At 36.4% G+C, this 12,104-nt stretch overlaps 2 protein-coding genes across 4 annotated transcripts in view; one reads left to right on the forward strand and one right to left on the reverse strand.

Moving 5' to 3' along the window:
- ankfn1b (ankyrin repeat and fibronectin type III domain containing 1b) overlaps positions 1 to 950 on the reverse strand; it is a 93,794-nt gene extending 92,844 nt beyond the window's left edge. For both annotated transcript variants that reach the window (XM_067377611.1, XM_067377609.1), the window contains exon 1: positions 743 to 950. The gene's annotated coding sequence lies outside the window, so the exon portion shown is untranslated. The remainder of the gene's footprint in view (positions 1 to 742) is intronic.
- Positions 951 to 6,207: 5,257 nt separating this feature from the next.
- The window catches only part of capn15 (calpain 15), a 31,055-nt gene continuing 25,158 nt past the window's right edge, over positions 6,208 to 12,104 (forward strand). Inside the window, exons 1-2 of one of the 2 annotated variants that reach the window (XM_067377449.1) lie at positions 6,208 to 6,433; positions 10,457 to 11,231. In XM_067377449.1, coding sequence (XP_067233550.1) covers positions 11,047 to 11,231 — 185 coding nt within the window. In that variant the 5' untranslated portion in view covers positions 6,208 to 6,433; positions 10,457 to 11,046. The remainder of the gene's footprint in view (positions 6,434 to 10,456; positions 11,232 to 12,104) is intronic. The other variant, XM_067377450.1, reaches the window with a different exon arrangement.

Consider the following 12,104-nt stretch of genomic DNA (forward strand, 5'->3'; position numbering starts at 1 on the left):
ACATTATAAGCTAAATACATTCTGAAACGATATGTATTGTGAAAAGCACTATACAAATAAATGTGAATTGAATTGAAAAACTGATATTTCTTATTGGAAAGAAATGTATTATATTTGTATAAAAAATACTTTTACCAAAATATTTAAAACAAACTTACATAATATGCAGTTTTGGTTATGTATGTTTGTGTGTGTGTATATATTTTATTATATATATATATATATATATATATATATATATATATATATATATATATATATATATATATATATATATATATATATATATATATATATATATATATATATATATATATATATATATATATATATATATATATATATATGCAGTTTTGGTTATGTAAATTTGTTTTAAATATTTTGGTAAAGGTATTTTTTATATGAATATAATACATACATACACACACACACATATAAACATTCTTACTGACATAAAAACACAAAACTCGGCAGAATTATCAAAAAAAATCCTTAAAAACAGGTTTCTTCACAAAGCAACTGTATTTGTGTTGGTGTGTGTCTGTAACTGTGATAGTTTGTAAACTCAAAGCGACATCTGATCGCCATGACAACCACTGAACATGAGCGCGCAAAGCAAAAATCTCGCAAAAACAAACGCGAATGTATTTACTAAATCAGCTACAGTTTGCTAACAAAAATCTCACTGTTGATAACATCAAACACAGTCAGTTAAATGGATGTCGGATAAACACACGCTTACCTTCAACACAAAGAGGTCGTTGAGTTTCTCAAACTCCAAACGCCTCAAAGTGCGAAAGTTTTGAACTCCTCCAGTGTTTCAGGACTGATATTCCTCTCTCTGAATCTCTTCTGATTCCATCGATGAAAACATAAAGCACCGGTCTCACCAAGATCCTACTGTCCACTCACTTGTTGCCTGTATCTCTAAACAGTGAACTGCCTACTGAGGCTACATTTTGGGCATCAAATGTTACTAATAATAACCGTTTCCTTTGAGCCTCTAACCGCTCTTCCTCCAGGGGGCGCGCGGCCGCTCATCAACCGATGTCTTCTACTGAGCCTCAGGGAGATTTCGAGATGTTTTTTGCCATATTGACAGATTTACACACTGCAAAGTATAATCGTTTAAGTGTTATTATTCCAAAGATTCATATAAATCACATAAATGAATATCTTATGCTGTAATTTCTATGAAGAAATTCAAAACAAATCTAGTTGATTCTGTCCCGCGCTGAGAAAAGTAACAGGTACCACGTGACAATGCTGCAGCCTCGCTTCTTCATAAATACACTTTTATATTAAAATACATTATTTTATTTTATAAATACAAATTAGATATGCTTCTTAAATGTACTTTTACTTGTGTATTAATATTAAATGTTCATTATATTCTGCAATGTTTAATATATTCTGTAGGTATTAGAATGTATGTGTTATTGTATCAACAAAAATAGAAAATAACAGCTTTAATAGACTTGAATTAAATAGAAAATACACAAAGAGAATTAATATTTATTAGACCGATCGTATCTGACCAATACAAACAAACCCGGTCCATTAAGCCCCGCCCACGATGCCTCTCATTGTCATGCTGACTTCCGTTCTAGCCGCTTATTCTATTTCTGTGGTTTTTAAAACTTCCCTAACCGTGTGTGTGTCTCATTCATGCATCTTTCCGAGAGTAAAATTAGATTTTTGTCATGTCTTGTTCATTTTAATTCGATGTGACACGTTCAAACAAGTTAGAGAACACGGTCATCTAAAATAGGGAGGGGTTTTAATTATTATAATTTGATGACAGGTTATTTTGATTATGGCCAATATGGCTAATTATTCAATTAAGTGCACTTTTGACTGGATTAATTCTTGAAAAATGAAACGTTTTTTTAAGTTACTTGTCCTGGATATAATATAAATAAATAGGTAAATAAATACATTTTTACATATCCTACATAAATAGGGTGAATTCAGGTTGATTGGGACACTTTTTCCATTTCAATGGCAAAAGTGTCCTAATCACCCTGATTTCACCCTATTTAATCAGAAACAGGCCTATAAAGTTTTATGTAAAACATTATCTAAACTATTTGGCATGATGGTAAGCAGTAGTGATTATTTGTTAAAAAAAAAAAAAAAAAAAAAAAAATATATATATATATATATATATATATATATATATATATATATATATATATATATACACACACACACACAAAATGTAGAAATTATAATTGATAATATGACTTTCATGGGTGAATTAACATGGACATTTCAACACTATGGTAACCTTTTACAAAGTTTTTGCATTAAATGTTTTAGGTGCAAAACAGACTTTTCTAGATTTTAAAATTTTCAACTAATGATTGTTTTAAATGAATAATTCTGGGGGGACAAACCCAAACTAGAGAAATCCTGGGATATGTAATATATCCTGGCACATGTGATATTCCATACAAGTTCAAATGAACCGGGTGACACGGAATTACCAGGATTAAATCAGTTCACATGCTGCTATAGCAACAGACTGAAAAGAAATTTGATTGTGATTATGGATACATGAGAAATGCCATTGAAACTATGAAGGTTGTAGGATTTTCTTTTTTTTCCCACGCCACCAAGATCTGGATTAGTACAAAGTCCTGCTACCAGAGCTCTCAAATGGAGGATCACTGCCCCAAATGGATCTGACTTCTGTTATTATTCTATGACTTTATTATTTATTCTCTGTCTGATAAATGCTAAGATAAAATATATAATTATAATATAATAACATTCATTTAGAGCTTTCTCTAAACAATATATTTAAGTATGTTTTTTGTTGTTGTTCTCTTTCCACATGCAAATAAACCATAACTTATGTTTATTATATGCAAAACTCAATGCTTGCTCTAATAAGAACAGCTTGAAACCACAAATATTAGAAAAAAGAACATACTTTTCTCAGAACTTCCACTTTAAACCACTAGATGGGGAACTTGGAACGTCTGATATTGCTGTCCAGCAGTACTGTCATTTTTCCGCTAGATGTCGCAATTCACCATCCAAACAATAGAGGGTATGCATAGACGTCACTTTCCCGCCAGAACGCGCTCCCTCAGCTGGACTGAGTGGCAAAAGAAGCTGCTGCATGACTGGATTTAATAGAAGAAACTGAGAAAACGCGAGTAAAACAAACGATTACACTAAAAAGGTTGGGCTCGAAAGTGTTCCTTATTACATGTCAAAAAAAAAAAATCCTTGGATGCTGACATGCAGCCAGGAGTCGTGTTTCCTGAAATGTAACCCTCTGCCACACGCATTATGATAAATCTATAAAAAAAAAATAGAAAAAGACTTTCTTTTCTTAGAATGGCTTAACTTGAAGTGTATATAGTTAATATTTTTTCTCTGAAATGTTGTTTGTATTGAATCAATTGGTGCTATTATAAGCTTTAGCAGTAAATATAAACAACACCTTATACTTATTTTCCAACATCTTGTGCTTTTATTTATTCCATATGCTGAATAATGCTTTATATTCTTTGAATTTCATTACGTTTTTTGTGAATATTATTTAAATTGCAAATGTAGAGTTAAAAACAAATATAATACTGTTCATCATGTATCACAAAACATTGACATAAAACCAAAAACATTGAAGTTCATGAAAATTCAACATTACGCAATCTTATGAGAGGAAGGTTATGAACATGAACCCCCATAATCCTTCAAACTTCACCTTTTATCTGTATGAAACTTCAAAAAGCATTTTTTTTCAGAGCTGAGACACATGTACACATCACATTTGGTGCACTTCACCATAACAATACACTTACATCCACTTGCACCTGCCTTTTTGAGACACCATGGTAGGACAGTGGTAGATCTGGGCCAGTACTGGCTGTGGTGGCAGATCTCTGATGTTGATTTAATCCATAATACAAATGCCATGTATGCCTTTAACATACGACTAATCAACATTATATCACTAGCATTAATGTTGTTATTGTTACAGCTTAACAGACTGCAGCTGGCCTTTGCTACGTAGCTATCTAACCTATTATAATAAAGTCATTCCATTATTGCGCAGTGTTGCCATATGGCAACACAGACATTTTTCAATTTACCAAAAACTAATTTCATAAAAACTTTTTTTGAGCGGTGAATATGTCATCATAACTTACCTGAGATGATGTTAAGTTTTTTTGTGAATATGACATGGGCGGGTCCTAGTTTGTTACTGACGTTTTAGTTTGCTTTCAGCAACTAGCGACAAGAGACGGCATTCTGTCAGAAATCGAAAAAAAAAAAAAAAGTCTGTCAGAAATCGCGCCACAGAAAAAAGTTGCATGTCATGTGACTTAACCAAAGCACATCATTGGCTAAACCAAGGTCTTCTCTTACCAAAAAAACGAGAATGGCAAATTGACAGTGGCAAGGAAATGAACACAAAGAGTATGTTGCCATATGGCAACACTATGCGGTAGAGGGTTAAATGTGCCTGATTTCGACGCCGGGGAAACACATAAAGCAAATCTGCCTGTGAACGCTTTATATAAATACAATATAGGTAGGTCTAAATCGCTTATATCAATGTTATATATATCCTCATATCGTCCAGCCCTAAAACTTGTATAGTTTTTGTCAGTGTTTATTTAAAAACACCTAATTATGCAGAATATAAGATGGTAAATATTAAATTGATGAGTTGTCAACACAATATATTTTGAGACACAAAGACATTTTGACACAAAAACTGCAAAACATGTTTCTCTGCTGGAGTCGAGCTGTTTCTGTGAATTGCAGTGATCCATTTGCTTTTTCCTGTAGCTTTCAGCAGTCTGTAAAAATATACCTCAGATTTTGTGTCAAAGCTATTTGTACAGTCAATCACAAAGCTCTTTCCCGTTTTGGATGTGTTTTGTGTGTTTTTCGCGGCATTCATGCTGAAAAGTGAGTGTGCCACTCAGTGGGCGTAACCGCAGTCATAACGGTCGACGGTGACGTCACGTGGCGCCTCAAGTCACTGCTTTGCTTATTATTATTGTGAAACTAGTATTTACAAATAGTCATTGGTAATATAATACAGAGCTGTGCTACAGCATTTCACAGTAAATGTTTCCTCAAAATGGGCACATCACATTTAGGGTGAGAATAAAGTAGACTTTTTTTTAAAGTTTCCTTTTTGTAAATTACCTCAGGCTCAGTTTCGCTTTTGGCGCGAATTGTTGAGGAAACCGACTTAATTCGGAAGTTCAGGTAAGATGGCTTTAAATATTATTTCACTGTTTACTTAAAATTCAAAGACAATTAAAATATCTTACTGTCGTTTATGTGTTTCATTTCCGAAGCTGCGTCCTCCGGAGGTCGCATTTGAAGGCTGCATACGTCATCAAGGATGTCTTATTTAAGGAAATTAACCATAATAAAATTTACTGTTATTCCTCATGAGGTGTAAAATACTGTAATTTCTTGAAATAAAACTAACCGTTTATTTCAAGTTAAGTAACTTGAAATAAAAGTAACCGTTGAAATCTAACGGTTACTTTTCTTAAATAAGACCGCCTCTATGACGTATGCAGCCTTCAAACGTTGTATTTGTTGTAATTTGTTCTTTTCCTTTTTTTCTTTTTTTCTCTTCTTCCTTTTGATATTGTTTCGTGACATACTGTATGTTATTGTTCTTTGAATTAAAAAAAAGGACGAGAGGACGCTGATGAAGTAGAAGGCGTTGTCACGTGACATCTGTTACTTTTCTTTGCGCTAATCAGTTGATTGTATTGGCTCAATGAGGATTTAAAATAGTTTTTTTTTGTAGACACTGTTTTGGCGGATTTCAGATATGATTATTTTTGAAATTGGTAGATTTAAAAATTCACAGATTTTATCAAACAAATATTTTTAATAAATAAAAGAAAACTTGAATTTGAATGCTGCTCAATGAGGAGTTCAGGTATCTGGGCCGCCGAGCGCCCCCTGTAGGAATAACCCTGTGCGTCTCCTTGGAAACAGTTACTGGTCGACGACATTTGCGGTCCAATAAGAATTTACCTCTCTCTCCAATACACACAAGGCATTTTGGGAAACTAGTTTCAGAAATCCGTATTCTGAACAGGAGTTACGCTATCTGACCAGCTCAGCGCGGTAAACGAGTGCGGATTTACGACAAATGCGCAGCGATCTGTTTCTTGTGATTATTACCACAGAGCATGAGGAACCCTGCGAGATTAATGCAGTAGATCAAACCCGCCAGATCACACACACCGACCTATCCACAAACGAGCATGGATCGGCGGAAAAAAGGAGCTCGTGGAGAGTGAAGACGCGTATTTATGACGGTTTTGGGGAATAAATTTCTCATTCCGGACCAAAGAAGCGAAAGTTAAACGGGCAAATCAAGGAAAAGAAGATCAGATCGATCCATCCAAAGGTCTGCCTGTGCTTCCCACGAGTAAGATCACTTTTTTAAACACAGATTAAATAGATCATAACAAACATCACGTGTCAAGCTGTAGGTTATTTGATGTAAATGTGTTTCTGTTCGGTATGATTCTGTCTCTTTAAGTGCTCGAGCGACAGTCAAATCAAATGTTACATTGTATCGTTTCTGTCCAACTTCCTTGGCGAAGTGATACAATGTAACATTCTGTCATTGAAAGAACTGTTCGTTCTAAATTCGAACGCTGGTTTCGTAATAGTGTAAGCTGTGGTTTGGACAGTTTAAGTGCTGGTTTAGGCTCTGCTTTGGAGGTGGTTTATTGATGCATCTGAAGTAGGAAGTGAATTCTGAGATGCGGAAATTTTCCTTTAACAGCTGAAATTTTGTTATTTTAACCAGTGGTGTGTGAAAGCATCAAACTAAAGCTGAATTTAATGTGTGTGAGGAATTTCTTATATGAATAACTCATCTTGAATAATAGAAAAAGTCTTCAAACTGAAAGTCTTTCACTCTCTGCAGTCCTCAGTTCTGTTTTCTTCTATCAATTCATGGTCGATTATTTATTAGTAAGACTATTGAAGTGCAGTTTCAGTCTGTCTGTCTGAAACCAGCAATCTGTCTGTCTCATGGTTCAGTTGGCTCTGAATATACAGTGTAACAGGTGTTACTGTGTGTGTGTGTGTGTTGGGTTTATTAACTATACTTGCGTTTGTGCTCAAATAATATTTTTGAACTATATAAAACATCTTTTAAATGTTGAGTGTAAGTACAGCTTTACATCAGAAGTTTATGGTATGAGCCCATTGAGATGTTAAGTAAAGGTGTGTGTGTGTGTTTCTATACAGTGACTCATTTTCTCATGAATCTGCAGTTGTCAGTGTCACATGTCTTATTTAAATATGTGTGCATAACACAGGCCATAAAGAAGTCTGTTGCGGTTTCAGTAAGTGGATTCACACATCGGCTCTCTCACCCCACAAGAATCTGTAGTGTGTGTGTTTGCGTACATAAGATCTTGTCAGACCGGTTTCGTGAGCTAAAGTATTGCGAAAGTGTAAGAACATAATTTCCGTGGAACTCGCATGAATTGAACACGCCTGCTGGACCAACAAACTGTCTGATCACGCATTCGTTGGCCTACTGCTCTTTCACCGTGATGATATTGCTATGATTAAAGCAGTGCTGAATGCATGAATTCTTATGTGACTGGTCACAGCCCAAGTTTCTGAGTGTTTTTGGGACTTTCTTTTTTCTTTTTTGAAGTTTGCGTTAGAAATATTTAGTATTAATGCATCTAAATAGCCGGTTACAATAACTGGAACATTTAAAGGAAACCCCTCTCACAAGATGTAATATAAGTCTCTCCTGTCTCCAGAATGTGTCTGTGAAGTTTCAGCTCAAAATACTCCACAGATCATTTATTATAGCTTGATAAATTTGCTCCTATTTGGGTGTGAGCAAAAACACACCATTTTTGCGTGTGTCCCTTTAAATGCAAATGAGCTGCTGCTCCCGCCCCCTTTCCAGAAGAGGGCGGAGCTTTAACAGCTCAACAACAACAAAGCTGGAGAATCTCACGCAGCCAAAATGAGGATTGTCAGTAACGGTGTTCAGCCTTACATTGTTCAAACCGGAGTCGACACTGATGGAGAGACTCAGGAAGAAGTTACAACTTTTAGACGTTTCTGAATGGTTAGTGGATAAATTGATGTAGTTGCTGTGGAGCTGATTCAACTCATCCACTGGAATGTGCCGTCATGTTCATCTTTTGTACAAATCCAGCGTTGAATTGACCCTCGTTTGGCGTAAAATGATGACATAACAACACTCTACTACAACAACTCTTCCTCTTCTCTAAAGCAGCCCAACATGGCCCCGCCCCCTTTGTTGTGTGTTCTCGGGGGCGAGGTTTATGTAAATTTTAGGGTTTGTGATGTCATCTACCCATGAAGAAGCTCATGTAGTCCCTACCAGCCGTTTGTTGTAGTCCTTAAACAGCGAGGTCTTTAAACCAAAATAACTTTTTACTTTGCAGATGTTGTTTATGCTCAAACAGCAACATTACACACTAACTAAAGTTAAAAAACTGAAATCATAATCAAGGACCCCTTTAAGATTGACATTTTCTTGTAATTTCCCACATTTTGTACATATTACACCTCAGTTAGCATTTATCTTCTTTCATTTCATAATGCACTGATCTGAAATTTTTATATCTCTGAAAATATAGGAAAAAAAAAATCAACTTTTTCGTCACACGCTAACAAAAGACAAACAACTGACCTCCACATCCACTTATGTTGACATCACGGCTCATAAAACCCATTGAAGCAACATACAGTCACCCTTTCATTTTTTTTTCTATTCACTTCTCAAAACGTTTTGGCTGGAAATTATTTTTAATTGTCCAAAAATATTATCATAATTTAGAAATAGTTTATTTTAGTTGATATTTCTTCTTTTGATTTTGAGGTGAAATACGACCCAGAAATATTCTTGGCAGGCTTTCACCCGCTTATTTATTTATATATATATATATATATATATATATATATATATATATATATATATATATATAAACAAACACGAGAGATTCTGAATCCTTTAGCAGAGCCTGTGCGTTGAATCTGCGCATGCGCGTTGCTGACTCGCCGTAATCCTCGCGCATCTGCGCGTGCTGGAGAGAAACAGGCTGAATTAAGAACCGAATCAAATAAATAACCGCATCATATGCAACTGCGCTTTAGACACATGCATGCTGTCATCATGAGTCCCGCGCGGAGATGCATGAAAGCACCGCTGCAGTTTGGCTGCTGGCTGTGTGTGTTTATGCGGCGCGCGGCAGCAGCAGCATCATCATCATCCTCCGCTCCAGCCGAATCATGAGTGACCGAAGTGGCTCACGGAACCGCACAGGACCGAACCTCATATCCGGACGGGAGCGTTTTAGCAGCAGGGATTTGTCTATATCATCCATCCGGATGCTTTCGTTGCTGGACCGCAGTTAAGACCCACGTCGGACCGGCGGAACCGGAGCGCTCCTGCCCTCACCGGGCCCGAGACCACTGCACCTCCTCACCCGAGCCTCTCTGCGCCGTTAAATATTCATAGTCACGATCTGAGTGTCAAACTTGATACTCCGGTGCCTGGAGAGACAGATGAGAACCTTCACAGCCAACGCTGTCACGTTATAAACATCTGCATGAGCTTTAGATGAGAGGAGCAGCTGGATCTGCACAGGCAGGAGGACATTCACTGCAGCACCTGCAGTCTGACCCGCTGAGGGCCTCCGCTGGGTCAGAACCACACACGCAAACCTCTATATGTCATCTGAATCCACTGCTGCTGAAGACACACATGCATGCGCACACACTGATACTTATATTGCACACACACACACACACGATTGCATGCATGCGCGGTTGCGTATATGTTATGTTGTTTTATATCTGGCTGATTATATTTTCTATGCTGTAATCATACTCTTACTAGAGATGCACAATATATTGGTGGCTAAGTTGGCAGATTTTTAATTATTATTATTGTTATTTTTAATTAGTATTTTAATATATGATGCATATCGTATTGGATTAGATGCACACAGAATTATATGCTAAAATTCTAAAATAATTTCTGCTGAACATTTAAAACAGAGTTTCAGTGCCTGAATGTAAATATAAAATGCAAAAATATTTTTTAAGCATGCAAAAGTCATTATATCAGTCATATTGGCCATAAAATAATATTGGTTATCTGTATCAGCCAGACTACCTTTTTTTAAAAAATATCTTTATTTAAACATTTGGCCTGTTTAAGGTGTTTTTTTTACTCTTCAAATGTCGTTATAAGTCCATTTTTAATAGGTTGTACTGTATAGTGTTTGTAAAAATGGCCCTTGCATGTTTCGCAGATGAACTGCATGCACATTAAACACATACATGCACTTATTCGCATGCATAGATACACACAGAATCATATGCTTGTTCTCTGGACGCTGATGTTTGTTTGCGATGAAAGGAATATTTGCTTCTGCAGGCTGGATGAAATGTGACGCATCGTAATCCCTGTGACAGCTGCGGAAAGATGAGCCACAGACAGAGAGAGAGAGACAGGCAGTGAACATGATTAGAGGGACTGCGCCGTGACTCAACCAGTCGCATAGAAAAACAAGACGGGACGAGACTGGAAACTTTCTCGCTGCATCGAAGTTCCTCTTTTAAAGCTGTAAACGCCGTGTTTTTGTCTCTAGTCCTTCAGTAATGTATTGTACTGCCATCCCTGAAGTGTCGTCCTTCCTCTCAGGCGAGGTTACGGCAGGTTAAACGTCACCTGAGGATTAGAGAGACCGGGCTCGTTGAGCTGAAGGGCCCCGTGGCCCTCGCAGACCTTTGGGAAACGCCACCCGTGGATCTCGTGAACATTTTTAGCCAGCAGACACGCATGCATGCGTGAGCACTGTCAATCACAGACCACACATCCTGGTGTTGATCTCTGGCTGACTAGAGGAGATGTCTGACCCACCAAACTGAGATTCAGAACTTTTTGCGTTTGTGTGTATTTATGTGTGTGAAAGACAAACAGAGGGACGCAGTGTGTGTGTTTAGAAGTCGTTTGTTGTCGTGGCAATGGGGAGTTCTGCGTCGTCTCTAACCACGGACAGAGAATCAGATCACGGGTTCGGTACGGCTCCGTTCCCCGCGGCCGCTCCGATGGGCTGGCTCAGGACCAGCCACAGCAGCCCGGTGTGGGGAACCACTTTCATCACACGCCAACAGCAGCAGCAGCAGCCTATCCCACACAGAGAACGCAGGTAAACGCATGCATGCGCCAGCTTCACCTCATCAGGTGATTTCAGGTCAACATGACTGTTTAGTTTACCAATACACACTTAACAATAAATATTTAGACCTACATTTAAGATTTATGTATTTGAATTGCATATAAAATTTCCATTCATTTGGATTACACAGATTTAACATAAACGTTTAAAAAATATATAAATGCATTTTGAAAATTTGATTATTTAAATAAAATCAAATAGATGGTAAACTTTTTTTTTTTTTTTTTTTTTAATGCAGAAATCTGACCTGTTTTTTTTTTGTTGTTGTTGTTGTTGTTGTTTTACCAACAAGTATGGATGACATTAAGTTTATTACATTTATGTTAAAACTGTGGAAATTTTATATGCAATTCAAATATATAAAAATCTTAAATTTAGTTTTTTGAGTGCATTTTTGCAAACATTTTATATGTGCACGCTATTCTGATGAAAATGTTTCCCCACTTTATACCGTCCAATCAATTCCTGATTAACATTCCCACCCTGTATTTCATTTGGAAATGCTATTTCAAGTTAAATTAGGATTGAGGTGTTGCTTCTGCATTCTGGGTTGTTGGTGTATTTTAAACTACCATTTTTAAAGGTTTGGTTTGTTTGGTTGTTATAAAGACTTTTTTTATTCAGCAAGGATGCATTAAATTGATCAGAAGTGACAGTAAAGACATTTAGAATGGTACAAAATATTTATATTTCAAATAAATGCTGTTTGAGCTTTTTTTTTATTATTATTATTCATCAAGGAATTCTGAATATAAAGGAAGTTCACTTCAGAATTAAAGTTTTCCTGATAATTTACTCACCCCCATCATGTCATCCAAGATGTTCATGTCTTTCTTTCTTCAG

This window comes from Chanodichthys erythropterus, chromosome 23, assembly GCF_024489055.1.
Source record: "Chanodichthys erythropterus isolate Z2021 chromosome 23, ASM2448905v1, whole genome shotgun sequence".
Classification (NCBI taxonomy): domain Eukaryota; kingdom Metazoa; phylum Chordata; class Actinopteri; order Cypriniformes; family Xenocyprididae; genus Chanodichthys; species Chanodichthys erythropterus.